Genomic DNA, 20,875 nt, shown 5'->3' on the forward strand with positions numbered 1-20,875 from the left:
AGTAGACAGGTGTTTATAAAGAGGTACACCTTTAAAATTGCAACCCCACATGCTATTCTCTCCGGGCAAAGAAGCTTCACAGGTAAAGGAAGATGTCCCTACAGATCAGCGCCAGTATATACTCAAACCGACAATATGTATAACTTTGTTATTCATTCGTATCAAGACAAAAGCACAACACTGCCAGAACTTAATCCTAGTATCAATTCTGGGAGAAGTAAAGGGCAGGGTGCAGCAGAACTGCCCCCTTGGATTTCCAGAAAGCTAACCTCAGCCTGTTAAGGAGCCTGGCTGGCAGAGTCCCTTGGGAGGCAGCCCTGAAGGGCCAAGGGGACCAGGAAGGCTGGACCTTCTTCAAGAAGGCAATCTTAAAGGCACAGAGCAGGCCGATCCCATGTGCTGGAACACAAGCTGGCAGGGAAGAAGACCGGCCTGGCTGAAGAGAGTCCAGTTCCTTTGGCTGGAACTCAGGGAAAAAAGAGAGTTTATGACCTTTGGGAGAAGGGGCAGGCTGTTCAGGAGGACTACTAAGGCTGGTGTGAGGTTACGCAGCGAGGAAATTAGAAGAGCCAAACCCCAACTGGAACTTAATCTGGCTACTGCCATAGAAGACAATAAAAAAATATTTTATAAATACATTGGCAACAAAAGGAAGGCCAAGGAGAATCTCCATCCTTTATTGGATGCGGGGGCAAAACATAGTGACAAAGGATGAGGAAAAGGCTGAAGCGCGTACTGCCTTCTTTCCTTCAGTCTTTTAACAGTAAGACCAGTTCTTCTCCCAGTACCCAGCCCCCTGAGTTTGGAGGGAAAGGCTGTGGGTGCTGCTCCCTAGACCTTAGCGAAGCCCGTAAGACCGTTTCCCCCACGCTCTCCTGGAGCAGCCGGCTGCTCCTGGCGTGGGGACCGGAGTGACATCCCGCTGGCGGCCGGGCACAGGGGCTGTTCCCCAGGGACCAGGGCTGGGGCCAGCCCTGCCGGGTACCTGCACGGCGCTCGGGGCGAGGGGACGGAGCGCGCCCTCAGCCCGCCTGCGGGTGACACCCGGCCGGGGGGCGCCGATGTGCCGGGGGCAGGGGGCTCTGAGGGGGCTGGGCAGGCCGGGCCGAGGGGCCGAGGCCGAGTGTGTGAGGGGCTGGGGGCAGGGGGCTGGGAACTGCCCGGGGGAAAGGGCCGGGGGGGCTGGGCACAGCCGCTGGGCAGGAGCCCCCAGCGTGCCCAGGTGGCCAAGGGGGCCAGCAGCGCCCTGGCCGCTGTCAGAAGCGCTGTGGCCGGCAGGGCCGGGGCAGTGCCCGTCCCCCTGTGCTGGGCACCGCTGCGGCCGCCCCTCGGGGCCTGGGCTCAGGGTCGGGCCCCTCAGGGCAGGGGGGACGCAGAGGGGCTGGAGCGTGTCCAGAGCCGGGCAGGGGCTGGGGCAGGGGCTGGGGGGGGCGGCGGGGGGAGCTGGGGGGGTCAGCCTGCAGAGGGGGGGCTCAGGGGCACCTGGTGGCTCCCTACAGCTGCCTGGCAGGGGCTGTAGGCAGGGGGGGTCGGTCTCTGCTCCCAGGGAACAAGTGACAGGGCGAGAGGAATCGGCCTCAGGTGGCGCCAGGGCTGTGAGGAAAAATGTCTTCAGGGAAAGGGTGGTCGAGCCTCGGAACAGGCTGCCCAGGGAGGCGGTAGAATCAACTGTCCTTGATAGCATTTAGAAAAAATGTACATTATGTACATGAACATGGTGGCTGTGGCAGTACTGGGTTAACAGCTAGACTTTATGATCTTAAAGAGTATTTCCAACCTAAACTATTCTATGATTCTACATTCACCAGTTTCTACCTGAAATGCACCTGTAAAACACACGTCCCTTCAAAGAAGATCATTGTTCACAGCATAAGCACTTGCTTTATGTAGAAAAGTAATGAAAAACTAATTTATTCTATGGATGTTCACACTGATTATTTTTATTATTCTTTTATTATTATTTTTTATATGATAGGGGGCTAGGGAGAAACGGGAGAGAATAAAAAAAGTCCTATTTCAATTAACAGCTTCACTATATTAAAAATAATACAGGTAGAAAACACCAAAGAATTACACAGGATTTCTTCAGGAAAACAAAGTAGTAAATTTCCTCACCCTGAGTATAACAAGTGAAACATGTCACCAAGTAAGTATTTTAACACTTAAATTATTGCAGTTGCCCTTCTCCAATATAATGAAGACTTAAACCTTCAATTTGCAGCTTTATACTAAAAAAACCAGCTTCAACATACTGCTTTGTTGTACAATAGCTGATGGCTGTGGGGGGACATGGTGCCACGCAAGCCAACAGAAATACTAGATTGTATAAAGCCTTGTCAAGGCTCTTCCACATCAGTTTGACATATAACCTGAAATGTTTTTAACTAAACTGACCTCTCTGGAATATCACTTATTTCCAGTGGTTTGCATTATTTAATTCCACCCAAAGATGACAGTAAATCATAGAAAACAGTTGATGTCAGAAGGGAGCTCTGGAGATCATCAGGTCCAACCTCCCTTCTCAAGCAGGACACCCACAGCCAATCACCCAGGACCATGTCGAAGCCAGACGGCTTCTGAGTATCTCCAAGGATGGAGATGCCACAGCCTCCCTGGGCAACCTGTGCCAGCACTCGGTCACCCTCACAGTCAAAAAAAAAAAAAAAACAAAACAACAAATGTTTCCTGATGTTCAGAGGGAACCTCTGTTTCCCTTTCTCTCATTGCTTTTGGCCCCAGCACTGGGCACCACTGAACAGAGCCTGGCTCAGTCCTCTGCACCCTCCCTTCAGGTATTCATACATTGTTATGATCCACCTTGAACCTTCTCTTCCCTAGACTGAGCAGTCCCAGCTCTCAGCATTTCCTCCTAGGACAGATGCTCCACACCCTTAATCATTTTCATGACCCTTTGCTAGAGTCTCTCCAGTATGTCTGTATCTGTCCTGTACTGGTGAGCCTGGCACTACAGCCAGCACTCTGGATGTGGCCTCACCAGTGCCGAGTAGAAGGGAAGGACCACCCCTACCTGTTGGCAATACTTTAATGCAGCCCAAGATACCTTCAGACTTCTTTACAGCAAGGGCACTGTACTGGCTGCTTACATTCAACTTGCTGTCCACCAGGATCCCCAGGTCCTTTTGTGCCAAGCTGCTTTCCAGCTCAGTGATTCCCCACATTCCCTAGTGCCTGGGGTTCTTCCTCTCCAGAGTCAGAACTTTGCAATTTCTCTGGCTAAACTTCAGGAGGTTCCTGTCAGTCTATTTCTCCAGCCTATCCAAGTCCCTCTGGATGATAGCATGATCCTCTGGCATATCAGCCACTCCTCCCAGTTCCGTGTCATCTGCAAACTTGCTGAGGGTAAACTCTGCCCCATCATCCAGATCAATAATTTAGATATTGAACAGAACTGAACCCAGTAGAAACACCACGTGTACCCTAGGGTACACCACTAGTTAGCGTCCCCCAACCAGACCATGCTGCTAACCACCGACCTCTGTGCCCAGCCATTCAGTCAGCTTTCGATCCATCCCACTGTCTGCTCACCTCGCCTGTATAACAACCATTTCTCTATCGGGATCTTATGAAAGACAGTGTCAAAGACATTACTGAAAGAGCAAGTAGACAATATTCACTGCTCTCCTCTTGTCTACCAGGCCAGTAATTTCCTTGCAGCAGTTTATCGAGTTGGTCAAGCATAATACCCCTGGGTGAAGCTATGCTGACTACTCCTGATTATTTTTTTGTTCTAATGATCTTTGAAAATCGATTATGAAGCGGAATATTTAAATATGGTTTCTCAAAAGCCTACCAAGATAACCACCTAAAGGACTGATGATTTTGCTGCATTATCTAATGATATATCCAGTCATTTTCAGAAATTTTTCATCACTGAAGCAGCGCATCTGAAAACACACAACTTTTTTTTAAGCAGTAAAAAAACCTACCCTCAGTTTAAATCACTAGAAAGTTGAATCTGGTGTATCGTTGATGCATCACCTCCGTAGTTACAAAGGCAGAAACTTCCCTGACAGCTCTCTGGTTTGACAATGCCCTATAAAAATGTCTGTTTCAATTGGTGATACCCTCGTTTGTACAGTTCTGCCATTTCACAAGAAACAAACCTGCTGCAAGAAGCACTTTAATAGCGCCAGTCTGATCCCCAGAAAAGTCAATGTTGATAACTCATTTAAACAAAGCAGCTAAGGAAAAGACTCTTGGGTCTTGTTTTTCATTCCAATGAATGGTCAAAATTTGCTGCTACTCATTACAGAAGATTTCATTAGCTGTGTGCTTTTATGGGCAACTAGTAAAATTTAATGTACTATTTTCTGTGATTTACATGCTTTCTGATTATATCCTTTTTGCCTTTAATCCTTCTAGAGAGAAGAATGGAAGTTCACAGTGCCTAAAGGCATAATTTAAGATTTGAGGAAAAGTCACATGCTAATTTCTGGTGCTGAATCCTCATTCTGACCCATGCATGGAGACACTGAGAAACAAATGTACAGTTAATTTAGAAATGGGTAAATGGGTCCTTTAAAGATTTTGGTCGTTTTCTGTTCTTCGTTACTACCAGGCCCAAAAGAAAATGGGTCTCAGAGATCAATAACCTCAAAGCCTCAAGGCAAATCTCTTTCTAAAACTGTTGTTCACACCATTCCATCTATGGTTTTAAGAATGTTAGTCTTTCAAAAAGAGGCATTTTAATTTGACAAGGCCACTCTTCCAAATAATTTTAAGAACATTTCATTCTGAAAAAAACTGTACAAAGCAACTCTAAGTCCCATTCAAAATCCTCCTAATATAAACAAGCATGAAAAACAAGTCTCCAAACTAAAAAAAAAAAATAGTAAGTGCACAGTAATCAAGTATATTAGGACCACATACAGGAACAACTAATGAAATCATACAGGAAGAGAAATAGGCATTACTCTTCTGGCTTTCATCACACAGATCTAAAATCACCGTTTTCCCCTTCCTTCCCCAAACACTCACAAAGATTACACGTATCACTGCTCAGCACTGAGTCAGAACATGAACTATTAATAAGAAATGAGAGAAATCACAGTCCTACAAAAACCAGACACACGGAAAGCTACTTCATAGGCTTTCATGTTTATTGTGTAGTTACAAATCCTTCTTAAACTGCAGGAGTAGACTTCTCTAACACAAGAAGCTCAGTGTGGCCTGGCAACATGTCCTCGCAGCCCAGCAAGCCAACCGAGCCCTGGGCTGCACCAAGAGCAGCGTGGCCAGCAGGGCCAGGGAGGGGATTCTGCCCCTCTGCTCCGCTCTGCTGAGACCCCCCTGCAGCGCTGCCTCTGCTCTGGGGTCCTCAGCACAAGGAGGGCACGGGCCTGTTGGAGCGAGTCCAGAGGAGCCCACGGAGATGATCGGGGGCTGGAGCACCTCTGCTGGGAAGACGGGCTGAGGGAGTTGGGGTTGTTCAGCCTGGAGAAGAGAAGGCTCCGGGGAGACCTTAGAGCACCTGCCAATACCTAAAGGGATCTACAGGAAACCTGGAAAGGGACTTTTTGCAAGGGCCTGTAGCAATAGGACAAGGAGGAATGGTTTTAAGCTGGAAGAGGGCAGAATTAGAGTATATAATAGAAACAAATTCTTTACCATGAGGTGGTGAGGCACTGGCACAGGCTGCCCAGAGCAGCTGTGGCTGCCCCATCCCTGGCAGTGCTCAAGGCAGGTTGGACAGGGCTTGGTGTAACTTGATGTAGTGGAAGGTGTCCCTGGTGGTCATTAAAGTTCTTTCCGACCCAAACTATTCCATGATTCTGGCCCCAAAAGTTTACCCTGCCATAAGAATAAATTCTGCTTTTTGTGCAGCACTGCAGTGATAGCAGGAGAGAATCAAGACTCACCACAGGATTCCCACACCTTCCAATCAAGTCCTTAGCTGGATCTGTGCAAATGCAAAACAGCTAAAACAGGAAAACTCTGGTTCAGTAAGGGAATCATTTAATTTTAGTATGAATGATAGAGAAATATCACCTAGCTGGTGTCAGATCCTCAGGTGACGTTAACAGAAAAAAAATACCTTCTGCATATTTGTTGAGCACGTTTGAAGTAGAAGCAACTGCAACAACAAACAAAATGCCACAATGGCATTTTTAGAGCCACCTTTATCATTGGACCTTAAAGCTCAAGCTCCTGCAGACACTTTGCCGGGCCAAGTTCACAGATCTCCGTATGTTCTCACCCACACAGAAGTACTTGCATTCTTCAAGAAACAGAGCCAGGAGCAGTGACTAGTCTTGACCTCTAGAAGCCAGCATACAGTTTGGATCTAGAAGCTACATTTTTTCCCCTTAGACCTGAGAAGTATGGGTCACTGAAATATATTATCCATGCAGAATAAAATTTATATATACCATCAATAACAACCTTAACTGTCACCACCTCAGCTCATCTTCTGCCTGATTTCTAAGGAGCATTCTCTGAAATTTTTCAGGAAAGGGCACTCTCTTGGGTTTGCTGTGTACTGGGTGAGCATATGTTTTATAGTCTGAGGAAGAACCTGGCAATGCAGGAACCTTCATAAATACTCTTCAGAGTACAGAAGGTTCAAGCAGAGAAATATAATTTACAAGTGAGTTTATTTCTCTGAACTGGCATGAAAGGAAAATGTTACTGGTGAACTGCCATATCTACAATCCTCAGGTGAACATTACTGAAGGTTTTGTTTATTTTAAGTGCAGCAGGAACAGCTTTAATTTCCTTATAAAGATTCTACAACACAAGCTAACATCTCCTTTGGGAAATGAATACAGAAAGGACTCAAAATTTTGGCATCTTTGCTGAGATGGGTTGAATGAGTCAGTACTTTATAATGACATGCATTAATATGCACAGTCAATTTGTTACATCAATAAAAAGCCAAAAAACGTAATGACTAAAGACAGAAACAGCTTTTGCTATGCATACACATAAGTTTTAAATTCTCTGGTAGTTCCACAATCCTGGAAAAGGCTACTTTTAAATAAAATTATGAGGAAAAAATATACATAAGTACATTGTACACTTGTAACAAAACCATATGCCTACTTTATGCTGATCAAATATTTTCTATCATCATCTACAAGTTCCCCAGTCTGAGGGACACTTGCCCAGCATGTCACTGAGTGATACAGAATGTAACAAGGAGCCAGGGAAGATATTTTTCTGGTGCACTGGGCACAAAAAGCAAGAACAGATGTGCAGAAATAAGAATTTTTAAAGCAGATTCTCAACTGTCCTATACCAATTTACAAGCTGAGGATGAAGCCATCAGAGCCTTTCTTTTTAGGCATTTGGAGTGAAAACAGTGACACCGGTTTATGTTCACAAATAGCCTAGTTCTTAGAAACCACTGCTGTGGTTCTTACCTGTTGCTTGTACCCTAAAACCTTCATTTAAATACATCCTGAAATAACTTCTTATTGAGGGCATGTTAGGACAAGTAATTTTAAACACCATCTTAGAAGATTTTCTGAACTCTCAAATGAGCTCAGAAAACACTTATTTCTCAACGCTTTAGGAATGTTAGTACCCCAACTTGTTCTGCTATCACAAGTGATTAATAACACACTTTTTTTCTATTCTTACACACGTAAAGATTGCCTGGTATACTGTGGGGGGAATCACTATAAAGAAATAAAGGAATAACCTAATAACCTTCCTTATTTGAAAGCACAGTCTCACTACTTCTATAAAAAAATGTCTAAATGGCTCAGGTAAACAAATCCCAAGCCTGCTATTCTAACTGGAGCTAATAACAAAACAGAGGTCCCATGTCCTATTCCAAGTAAAAGATGGTGGCAAAGAGTCTTGGCCTAATCTCTGCCAAAAAATGGCATGAGATTAAGTATGATACACTTCACTCCTTCCTTACAGAAGGAACATCCTTCACATATTGGTTTAACTTTCTATATTAACGCACATCTGTCATGGTTTAACCCCAGCCACCAATTAAGTATCACACAGCCACTCCCTCTCTCCCCAACCCCCTGTGGGATGGGAAGGAGAGTCAGAAAAAGGTAAAACCTGTGGGTTGAGATTGGAACAGTTTAATAATTGAAATAAAATATAATACTAACAATAATACTAGTAACAAAAAGGGAGATAAAAAGAGAATGGCAAATCAATCAAGAGAAAAACCCCAAAACCAAGTGATGCACAATACAATTGCTCACCACCCACTGCCTGATGCCCAGCATCTGCACCCCGAGCAATAATTAGCCCCCACTGACCAACTGTCCACCAGTTTATATACTGAGCATGACACCCCAACGGTACGGGATATCCCTTTGGTTAGTTTGGGTCAGCTGTCCCGGCTGTGTCCCCTCCCAGTTTCTTGTGCCCCTCCAGCCTTCTCATTGGCAGGGCCTGAGAAGCTGAAAAGCCCTTGACTTAGTGTAAGCACTACTTTGTAATATCTAAGAACATGAGTGTATTATTGTCATTATTCTCACACTGAATCCAGAATGCAACACTGCACCAGCTACTAGGAGGAAAATTAATTCTATCCCAGCTGAAACCAGGACAGTATCATTCCTGCTTTGTAGAAGGTATCTTGGGAAAGTTTACAAACAGCCCTGTCAGATGGATAACCCAGGCTTACTTTCAATTCATTCTGGAGAAGTTTTATCACAATTTTAAATTTAGATTTAGTTCCAACTGCAGCAAGATAAGGTTATTTTTGGTTCTGCTCTTCAGAAGACTTCTGTAACCAATAACTATCAGTCAATGTACAGGATGACACTGTTTATTCTTATATAACCTTGTTATCAGACAAAGCCAAAATCACAATGGGCAAAGACCATCACGGATAATCACAGTCAGTGTAATGCAAGAACTACACAGTGATAATCAATACACAGGTATCGATATTGGGCCCAATGCTCTTTAGTATCTTCATAAGTGATCTGGATGATGGGATCTGGAGTACCTTCATGAAGTTTGCTGATGATACCAAACTGAGTGAGGAAGTGGACACTCTGGAAGGAAGAGCCACCCTGCAGGAAGCCCTGGATAGGCTGGAAGAGTGGCCTTAACAAGAACCTTATCGAGTTCAACAAGAAAGGATGTGACGTCTTGCAACTGGGAGAACATAATCCAGGAGTGCAGGACAGGCTGGGATCTACCCAGCTGGGGAGCAGCCCTGTGGGGAGGGACCTGGGGGTGCTCTGGACAACGAGCTCAGTACGAGCGAACAGTGTGCTGCTGCAGCAAAGCAAGCCAACAGGAGGCTGGGTTGCATCAGCAACAAGGGCATCACCAGCAGAGGTGAAGAAGTCGTTATCCCACTCTACTCAGCGCTTGTCATGCCAAACCTGGAATACTGCTTTTGGGCCCCGCTATACAAAAAGGATGGGGACAGGCTGGAGAGGGTCCACAGGATGGCCACAAAGACGAGCAAAGACTGGGAAGCCTGCCCTACGAGGAAAGGCTGAGAGAACTGGGCTCGTTCAGCCTTGAGAAAAGGCGGCTTAGGGGAGACCTTATCACCATGTGCCACTATTTAAGGGGTGGCTGCCAAGAAGATGGAGACGCTCTTTTTACAAGGAGTCACATGGAAAAGACAAGGGGAAATGGGTACAAGTTACTGCTGGGGAGATTCCGATGGGACACAGAGGAAAATTTTTCACAAGAGAACAATCAGCCACTGGAATAATCTCCCCAGGGAAGTGGCGGATTCCCCAATATTGGACACATCTAAGATATGGCTGGACAGGGTGCTGGGCCATCTTGTCTAGACCGCACTTCTCCCAAGAAAGGTTCGACCAGATGATCCTTGAGGTCCCTTCCAACATGGTCTTCTAGGATTCTATGCAAATCAGTGCATAAACTTGGAACTGGACTCTGCTGAAGAAGGGCAGTAAATAAATGGGAACACTAGGGTCAGTGCACATGAACTGACGCTGAACCCTGGAATCTGAAAAAGCAGTACCCTTGGGACTTTCCTTTAGAGACAGAGTTGCAGGAGTGCAGCATTAACACTAAAAATGTATTCATCTTTACAAACAGGTTTACACTGGCTACAGCTAGGAAAAAAACTTCTTGTCCAGCTTTGGATAGTAACAAACCTCTTGCCAAACTCAGCAGATGTGACAATGATTGGCTAGGATCTGTAAGCCTTTAAAGGTGACAAGTATCAACAAAATGCTTTTCAGAGCATACAGAGGTTCATATTACACTAGCAATAAAACAAAACAATAAAGACATTAAAAGGTACTGAAAGGATGATAGGATTTCCATTCTTCAACAGGTGCATCTCCTGCCGTCTATTCCCCATCATAAGGGGTGACAAGAGATCCCCAACAACTCCATGAATAGACTTTTTCTTACTATATAGAGGACTAATGCTCTAGGTGGAAAATAATGGCAGACACTATACAACTCACTCACTGAAAAGGAAGTAGGTTAACATTTACAGTGTTGAGACCGGGATTCAGTTTTTTGTCCTTTATTCCCTCAGCTCCCCAAAACCCTGTGACCTTTAGCAAGAAACAAAACTTAACTTCACACTGATCATAGTGACCGAACAGGAATTAAGTTTTTTTCACCAGAATTCTCACACAGTTCTTCTCTTCTAGGTTTCCATGACCAAGCTTCAGTTTCCAGCTCTGAAAGTTTACATTGGCATATCACAGGTGACTCCTCACAAACCTCCACTACACAGAAATACAGTCTCAGGCTCCGAGAGACAAACTAACCCTGCAGGAGCAGAGCTAAACAACAAAAATCACAACAAGAGCACAAGATAAGAATAATCAAACTAATGAGTCTAGGAGACAAGCATGACAAGAAAACACAGAAACAAGCAGACAAAAAAAGGAGAAAAGAATTGATAAAGATGAGAAGGAAAGAGTCTCAGCCAGTTTTTAAAGGAGGGAGAAGGGAAGAGATGTAGGTCATTTCTGTATTATTTTATTCATTTGTTAAACAAGGACAACCCCGTTTATTAATTTACTGAAACAATACAAGGATTAACTCCCCATCTGTGCAGCACTTTCACAGCCTCATACAACAGCACCAATGAAACTGAGTGTATTACTCGGGGTTTTTCATAGTAACAGGTATACAAAGTTCACCTCCAGATTATTCCTGTGTATAGACATACCTTTAGTTGAACTTACAAAATGCCCACAAGGAAAAGTTTCGGCCTTTGGGCTCCAACACAGAAAAAAAACCCAAACTTCTGCAATATCTACACATACCTACCTGCCTGCTTACATTAAATAATGTAGATGAGAACTCTGCACAAATTGAACTCCCTACAAATCTCCTCAGAACATCAAGAACACTATCAAGATCTGAACAGCACAGAAAACCAAGTGTATTTAATTGAAACTGATAGGGTAGGGGAATAGAGGGGAAGGATGATTAGCCAAAACAAAAATGCAGATTTGGCCAAGTTCTGCCCCTGGACATACCACCCACTCAGTTCATGACACTGCACAAATCACTTCCTAACTTTTTGTCTCGGGACCTCCCATCAGCAGCCAACCACAAAGAGGGGATGATATGTTTACTGCCACTCCTGTAAAATCAGTCGAAGATCTACAAATTAATTCTGTGAGGAATGCATGTGACAAATACTCACTGCTGGAGCTTCCAGGAGTACTGAACTGGGAAGTTTCAAGAAACTTTCGAGGTGTAGATAGGTTAGTAACATCCATAAGAGGTACAGGAGAGGCATCTTTCACAAGTGAACTATGTGAGGGGAAATAAAGCAAACAGTTTATTATTTACATTCTTAGTTCACAACAAATAATCCATTTATTTCTTAAATCCATAAGCCTAAGTAATAGATATATCAGAACTGTGTGTTATGTATAAGAGGTTTAAAAAACCTAACTTAAGGCACAAGTCCACAGATGAATATGACTGGGTGTCTATGTATACGCATTTGAGCAAAAATAGGAAAAAGCCAAAGATTAGAGAACAGTGTCATATTAAAGACAATATCTGGTATCCCAAGGCCTCTCTGAATTTAATAGCACTCTAGACTTGTCTCATTGGCCACAGCAACATGATCAGGACACAGGCACATTGGAGCTTGCCATAGCCCATGATTATTTCCCAACAGACACGTTCACCTCCAGCACAATTAATTGCTGCTAGCATAATGATAAACTAAGATGGAATTGTTAAGATCTTCCTGGAAAATTATATATTGAGAAGAGATGCTCCCATTTCCATGGCTTCTGCCAGCTACTTAAACCTTCCAGCCTCTTCCCAATAGAAACCTCCACCCTTTTTCCTCCCCTTCAAATTTCTGTTCTGTGCACACCTAGGTGCATCACTCTCCAAATAAACTTTCTTATTCCAAAAAAAAGACTTTCTACTTGGTCCTTTTTTGTAATAAATTCACATACTATTATTTGCCAAAAGTGCAGCAATGCCACCCCAGCTGCATAATGAAAGGCATCAAGCTGGATGTGGCAGGGGAACTCAAGCAAGAAATCATTTTTAAGCAAAAGAAGTGGAGAGGGGTTCTATAATGGACTTCAGTATGTTGCCTTACAGGTCAAAATGCTTATAGAAACCTGCAAAGACAAGGGCTAAGCTCACTCTCCTGCATAAGAACTCCCTATATACTAACTATATATATATACACACTTACAATACCATAATTACAGGGATTAGCTGTAAGCATTCTAGCTTGGTAATGTTACATAGAACGCACTTAAAACCAATACAAGAAATAAACATTATTGCATCCTGGTCAACAGCCAGTGTAGGGCAGCACACTAAAACAAAGCAACAAGACCGTCCTTGATGCAAGAGTTCATGTTGTCAAATACCAATGATGTGTAATAGGAAATGTGAAAAAAAGAATTACAGAAAATAAGAAAAAGATAAGGGTCACTGGAGCAGTTGTACAAAACTGCAGTTAATTAGAAGTCGCATAGTCTAGGTACACCAGAGCTTTGTGTCTGTTTTTAATTAATAAGATGAGTAAGGAAGAGACTGATGACTTGCTAGCAACCCTTCTTCCTAGAAATTTCAATTTCAATCAATCCTTTATTTCAGAAATTAATTTAACATAACTTACTGTCTCTCCTTTATTTTTGGCAAGAATTTTTTATTCCTTCTCATACTAAAATGCTAATTTATCTTTTCTCTGCATCTTTATCTATCATACACTAGCTCCCCTTTCGCTCCCAGCCCCTGTTTGTTACCTCTCCTATTCTACAAAGCTATCCTCCAATACTGTGTGTCTCTCTTCAGCCACTATCTATCTTCTTTTCCTCCCAACAACCTCATTGCCCTCAAACTCTGAATTCACAAAATTAGAAAAAATAGCCAGGCACCTAATACTCAAGCTGAATTTCCACTGATCAGAGGTACCAACTAGATAAAAAGTTTCAACATCTTTAAAACACCTTGGAAACACAACACAGCCAAGACATTGCTCAGGCACTTCAATATTGCAGCCTCTGGCTGGTAACCTTATGGTTAGCTGGGAGTCTTTTAAACCTTGGATGTTTGCTAGAAAAGATAAGTGATTTTTCCCCTATGTTCTTCCCTCTGCCTGTCCTAAGCCTCATAATCATGACATTTGTAGAAAAGCTATATGCATCAGAGAGGGAAAAGAATGCCAAAAGGAATTAACCTCATCATAATTCTGTGGGAAGCAGCAAAAAAACAACAGAATCACTAAGAACAACAACAGACTTGTTCATAGGCTTGAAGATGCATCAACATGTTTGGATTTGTCTACTCTCCACAGCCATTAAAAATTTGCTTGCCAAAAATGAAAGGTTGAGGTGTTAAGTCGATAGCACTCTACTTAAGTATCTACCTAGAAAGTTTCTACTTTCATATCCACTAGAAACATAAGTTTCTACTTACGAACGGGAGAATGTTGTCCTCTTCCCCCCAAGACCTGCTGCCCCCAGTCAGCATCACACCAAACCCACCTTATTCTCCCTTTCTCCTTGTTGCGTTGTCCTACTCGATTAGTTGATTTGATGTAAAGATGACGGTGTAATTCATCTATCAGGACTAAGTGCATGTTCATCTTCTTACTGTGGAGCTCCAGTCTCAGATCACTCAATCCCTCTACCTGAAGAAGGGCACCCTCCAAGGAGTCCACTGCTGACACCTGGGAGAAGAACACGTGACAACTTTAAAAGGTCAACTCATTAACCTCTCAGGACTTCTCTTGGATTAGGGGAGTGTCTGAATACCATGATGATTCTATCCATAAACAACTTTAAAGTAGAAAATGTTTAAGTAGGGGGGGTTTATTTCTATTCCTAGAAGAAAAATCAATATATAAAAAAGGTCCACTATCCAAACAACTCAGATTTAATGAGCAGTCTTCAAATGTTTTGAGCGTATGTGTAAAACAAGCTGGTTAAAACACAGCTCATTAAATCAAAATATATATTTTTATCACAGAATAAGAGGATTACCAAGTCGAACAGTGTTAGAAAAATATACTGACAGTGATGTTTGATTGTCTTTATTCTTCTCATTACAGAAACACTAATAAAACATTCTTCTCAATTCTGTAAACAGGGAGAAAATGGCTTAAGTTTTATTTCCCTAAAGAGATGTCATGACACAGCAGAAAAAGCTTAGGAGGTCTCATCTTCTAGCCTACATAGCTGATATGTCACATAACTAAACAATTTAAATAAACATAGCCATCAGATTCATGAAAGCTATTGCTAGTTCAAAGGTACTTTTGAAGTATAAATTGTGTGGGGGTTTTAAGTGCCCAATTATTGAGACTGAAGGAAAATAATTTTATACAAGCAACAAGTAACAGACAGAGATCTAGACATGCAGTAACATAAACAGGCCCCAGGTAACATTTCTCTACAGATGCACTTCAACGGTGACCAGCTGACATCCAGTGGGCAGGGCTGAGGAATCTCATTTCCATTTACATCCTAAAAACAAGTGTGGTGTTGTAGTTTAACCCCAGCTGGCAACTCAGCCCCACACAGCCACTCACTCACTCACTCCCCCACAGTGGGACTGGGGAGATAATCAGAAAAGTGAGAAAACTCGTGGGCTGAGATAAAGACAATTTAACAGGTAAAGCACAAGCCACACACACAAGCAAAGCAAAAGCAAGGAATTCACTCAGCACTTCCCATGGGCATGCCAGTGTTCAGCCATCCCCAGGGAAGCCGGGCTCCATCACGCATAATGGTTACTCGGGAAGACAAACGCCATCACTCCCAACATTCCCCCACCTTCCTTCTTCCCCCAGCTTTATATGCTGAGCATGAAGGCAACACAGTAGTGGATATCCCTTGGGTCAGTGTCAGCTGTCCTGGCTGTGTCCCCTCCAAATTTCTTGTGTTCCCGGCTGAGGGGGTGGGGTGAGCAGCAGAAAAGGCCTTAACACTGTCAGCACTGCTCAGCAATAACAAAAACATCCTGTATTAACACCACTGTTTCCAGCACAAATGCAAAACACAGCCCCTTACCAGCTACCATGAAGAAAATTAACTCTACCTCAGTCAAAACCAGCACACCTGGACCAAAGCTATCATCAATGACAAACTGGTGCATAAAAGGAACACTATCAAGTTGCATCTCTCCCACTTTACTTGTTTTATCTATTTAACAGAGCACTTCTACAGCTACTTAAAAAAAAAGACATCCCTCTGCAATTTTCAAAAATCTCAGTGCTGACGCTGTAAGAAACTAAATATAACATGTTTTGCATACAGAGATGTAAAATTTTAAAAATAATTCCCTGATAACCAGAGATACTATTAGTGAAATAAGACATTTGCCTGCACTTCAGGATTTAAGTTTATAGCATACCTGTCAGCTAAACATTAAAAATTTAAAGTGAGGAGATACAGTAGTAAGCTAGCCAACCTAAGGTCTGGTCCCTTATTGCCAGTAAATATTAACTATACTGAAACAACATCTATCAACAATGTACTACTTTGCTGGCCTCCAAGTCAAGAATGACCCTGAAAATAGCTTTGGGGCAGTCAGGCTTTTTAAATCAAGAGTTGTTTCTAAGAGGAAGCTGCACTTTTTTCCTTCCTCCTGAAAGATTTTGCCAGGAAGTTCCCAACTATGAAATTCTCTTCTCTGCATGGGTGATGAGAGCACGCACTTGCTGACAGTCTTTAGGATAGAACTTTGTCTTGAGAAAGAATTTGTGTCACAGTATTAATCAGAAGACTGAACAGAGTCCTCCCTATACCCACCAATGTTGCAATCTCAACTGCATTTATGGGGTTCCGATCACTTAACACAAAGCACTCTCGATCCTTTCTTGCCCTTATCTATTTGTGAACAGTTACAGAAGTTTAGCCATAACACATGACACACCCACACCACAGATGAAGAAAAAACCCAAATTTTCTTCTCCCCAAAAAAGCTGACAAAGTTCACACAAATAGAGAAGGCTCAGCAGGCACGCAGACACAGCTTGGAAACCTTTGGCAGAAGCGTAGAGTGCTAATTTTTATCTTCTTCCTTCGGCAGGCAGAGAGGTATCCCCAATTTCCTAACTCCAAAGGTGCTTTAAACCATCCCCCAAACACTTCAGGGGAGTTGCAGGTGTTCATCACTGCCCTGAAAGTTCAGCAAGTTCACCAAAGCAAGAACAAAATCAAGAACAACATCTGTCAAACTGAGAAACTGATGAAAACACAGCAATGGAAGAACTGAAAGCAAGCAGTAAAATGACATTAAAAAGGAACCAAGATGTCCATGAGAAGTATTACCTAAACCACAATCAACAAAAATTTAAAGCTTTCCACTCAGATCATTCAGCTCTATTTTTAACTTCCCAGTTCCTAAACAGTTATTCTCAAAAGTAATCATGGAGACCAACACACAGCTTTGAAGCACATCTTTTAAGAAACAAATCTAACAGTGAAATCACTTACTGTACTTCAAAAAAAACCCAAACAAACAACAAACTGCAACACCACCAAAAAAACCGCACTGTTATGCACCGAACTTCCTTCTTATAGAAAAAACTGCTGGTTGATTTGAAGGGGTTTTTTTGTGGGGTTTCTCAAGTATGTTTTTGGGGTTTTTTTTATGGCCTTCCTGACACTTCACATTTGCAGTCTGCCAAGCTGGAAGATACGTCCTTGACAAATGCCACTTTCCCAGTGACTGAACTCCACAGGTAAACAACACAGTCAAAGCTTCAATGTTACACACACTCAGAGCCTTTTAACTTAAGGCAGCCCTACTCCAGTAAAGCCTCACGTAACCACTGTTTTCCAATATTTCATTTCCCATTACCACCAATCATTAAGACAAAGTGCCAGAGAAAAGCTGTAATGTTCAGAACACTTTGGGTCTGGTACCTAGAGGCTCAGCATAAATTCACAGAAGTCAAGGTAAGCTCTCCAATTGATTTAGGTGGCAACAATGATCAACATTATGTTAAAAGAAACCAACCATTTTTCCCTTTTTGTGGTTTTACTTACAGAAGGATGATTTAAGTCCTGGCAACAATCAAGCTATAAAGCAGCACTCCAGATTATATTTCAGAATACAAAATATGAGATTAAAACATCTGTCTAATTTGCGTGCTGGATAGGCTACCACAGAACAGTAGTATAAACTACTAAAACTAACCAAAGGTGTCTACAAGAACACGCAAAATTAAGAACACACCACAGATAGATCCAACAGCATTGTTATGAAAAAAACCTTGACAAGTTTGTGTTTCACCCTAATGTCCTGGGGAAAAACAGTTCTTAAAACTCATTTTCAGCAAATAACCACACTGTCATCACAAAGGCTTTGTTCTTCACAAGCAGGGAGATTAAGTGTTACAGAGATGGAAGGAAAAGAAAGGGAAGTAGAAAGTGAACAGGAAGAGCAGTAATAACGACAACTGCTCTGCTGACTACCGGGAAACAAAAGCAGAAGTAGTTTAAATTGGCTTTAAAGTCCAAATAACCATATGGGCCATGTTAACAACACGGTCACCTATCCTGAAAAACAGTAAGGTTAGAAAGGGACTTGGAAAATCACCGTGGTGGGTCAGCTGAGGGAACAGCCAATGCCATGCACAGTCAAGAAAAACAAGGTGAGTACTGACAGCAAGACTAGAAAGAAGTAATCCTTTTTGAATTCATAACAGGGACTACGTCTATCATTGGCAAAGTTGAAATCAAGACCACAATTTTGCGCCCGCATTCAGCTAGCAACACACTATCACTTGCATTATGCAAGAGACCCAAACATATGATAAAAATATTTTCAATTTGAAAGATCACAAAGACTTATTTACTGTTGTGTCATCAACTCATCACTCAACTTGGGCATACCATTTCAACTAGTAGTTCTTAACCTTTACTCATTTCAAACCCTGATATGCAAGAGGAGGTAGATGAGTGGGAGACAGGCTGCACAAAGTGGTAACAGATCAGAGTACAACACAAATACTGTTCTGCAAAGAAGTCTTGCTGTTCTTCAGGTTAGTAGTGATCCCCTCCAGGTAAAGAACCTTAATTTAGGAGAAAACACCTTATTTTCTGATTTCTATTTTTTGTTGTGGATGCTGCTCTTCTGCTGACAGTATAAAGATCAAGAAAAAAGTGCATTCTAGAAAGAAACCCAAGTGTTGGGGGCTGAACATTTTATACTATTAGCACCATTCCTGAACATGAAAAGCCTTACACATTTTAAGAGGCAACTGTCCCCTTCCCTCTTGAATATTAAACTTAAAAAAATAGGTAATTTGTATTTAAATTTTACCTATTTTTTTTCCACTAATTTACTACAAAGTTATCTGGAATCCTCAGAGCGCCAGAAACCCTTTACTTCTGATTACTTACATGACTTATTAGGATTTTATTACTTTGAACAATTACGAACAGAAAAAAATTACAAGCTACATCTCCACGCCAGTTCTACTATTTTGAGTACATTATAGAAAGGTTTAGATTTTTCTCAGCTTACCAGTGTTTTGAACACTCACTTCAAAAGAAGCAGTGCTGGGAAATTAAGCAACTCTGCATTTAGAATGATATAAACCCTCCTTGTTGCTTGCTGTCACATTCATCTCTGCTTTACAGAGCTTGTTGTTCATTACAATTAAAAGGCATTTGAGCCATCTTATATGGCACCTGCCATTAAGGATAGGAGTGAGACCAAAGGTTATCTACACCTACAAGGCTGATCTCAAATGCACAGTTGCATAATCCCTGTACACTAGGATGCAAAGTAACTGTAGTAGCTTAGAAACATGCTGTGGTCACTGAGTAAACTCACATGTAATGGCAGCAAGCACAGACCAACGGTCAGGAATCAGCTTGCATAGCATTGCTAGAATACCATACTGATCCAGCTTGGAAGGGACCTCTGAAGGTTTCCAATCCAACTCCCTGCTCAAAGCAGAGCTAATTTTAACATTAGATCAGGCTGCTCAGCACCTCCAGTGAAGGTTTGGAAATCCACAAATGTGGAGATTTACAGACTCTCAGGTCTCTTGCTCCTCGTGTTTAACTCCTCTCACAGAGAAGAATTTTCTTCCTATGTCCAGCCAGTTTCTCCTACATTGTGAGATGGTTCTCCCAAACTGGTGATAGTTACCTCTCATTTGTGCACTTCTGAGAGGATCCTGGCACCATTTTCCCCTCTAACTCTTTTAGATTGTTACAGACAGCAAAAAAAAAAAACATTGTTTTCTGCAGGCTGAACCAAACCCAGTTACTGCAGTATCTTCTTAGATGCCGTGGGCCTCGAACTCCCAGCCACCCCAGGGGCTCTCCACTGGGCTTGCTCCTGTGTGTGTTTCCCTTCCCACACAAGAAAATCATAGAATCACAGAATGGTTTGGGTTGGAAGATAAGCTAGTTCCAACCTCCCTGTCATGGGCCGGGACACCTTCCACTAGACCAGGCTGCTCCAAGCCCCGTCCAACCTGGCCTGGAACACTTCCAGGGATGGGGCATCTACAACTTCTCTGAGCAGTCTATGCCAGTGCCTCACCACCCTCACAATGAAGAATTTCTTCCTTGGATCTAATCTAACTCTGCCCTCTTTCAGGTTAAAACCATTCCCCCTTGTCCTATCGCTATAGGCCCTACGAATGTCTGTCCCCATCTTTCTTACGTATATACCTTTCTTGTAGAAGAAAGGGCCCCCAAAACTGGACGTGGTACTACAGATGCAGTCTCACAAGTGCATAGTCACTTAGCTTGATCTGCTATGATCCTGCAAATACAGGAGTGGGACATCCAAATAATGGGACACAGAGTGATTCAGCACAATGCTGAGTTACTCAAAAAGTTAGCAAAGGAACCAAACCTTGTTTTCCCTGTCATTGCCACCCTGCACATAACTGCAGCCTCAGTTCTGTGTAATATACTGCTCCTGCTTTTTGCTCTTTATCCTCACTGTGGCAAGCATGTTGGATGATGAAGATTAAAGATGCTATAAAACATGCAATGGTATCACATTTAATTAGATTTTTCTCCCCTTTCTCTTCTCTCCTCAGCTTAGACTAGATTTCCCAAGTAGTTACCTGTTTAATACTCCTATTATACCTACTGTGTGCTATTCATACTAACAAAAAGACTAACAGATACAGAATTGTATTTAGAGGGGACGAGTTATCACTATGAGACTCCGGTTAAGACTGATAATGGAATAGCAGCCTTTTTCAGAGAACCTGAAAATTAGATGTACAGAAGAAAACTATGAGTGGTTCAAGGGTCCAGAAAAAGCACCTGAGGGTCCTTCAAGCCTGTTTCTTACACCCACCTGGCTTAGTTAAATGGAAATTAACAACTGGTGGGTTTTTTTTCCCCCCTGAAGATGAGAGGTTGGGGGTAGATAATGGCATTGTGTTTGCGTACCTGGGCACAAAGATAATTATAGGTAAGAGCTCCCCAACTTTTTTATTCTGGCAGGG

General features: G+C 42.6%; 1 protein-coding gene across 5 annotated transcripts in view; it reads right to left on the reverse strand.

Annotated features, from left to right (window-relative positions):
• The window catches only part of EXOC4 (exocyst complex component 4), a 412,836-nt gene that overhangs the window by 349,254 nt on the left and 42,707 nt on the right, over positions 1 to 20,875 (reverse strand). For all 5 annotated transcript variants that reach the window (XM_080393436.1, XM_080393437.1, XM_080393439.1 and 2 more), the window contains exons 4-5: positions 13,926 to 14,110; positions 11,603 to 11,712 (exon numbers count right to left, since the gene is read on the reverse strand). In XM_080393436.1, coding sequence (XP_080249562.1) covers positions 11,603 to 11,712; positions 13,926 to 14,110 — 295 coding nt within the window. The remainder of the gene's footprint in view (positions 1 to 11,602; positions 11,713 to 13,925; positions 14,111 to 20,875) is intronic.

The sequence above is a fragment of the Falco punctatus genome, assembly GCF_963210335.1.
Source record: "Falco punctatus genome assembly, chromosome: 6".
NCBI classification, from domain to species: domain Eukaryota; kingdom Metazoa; phylum Chordata; class Aves; order Falconiformes; family Falconidae; genus Falco; species Falco punctatus.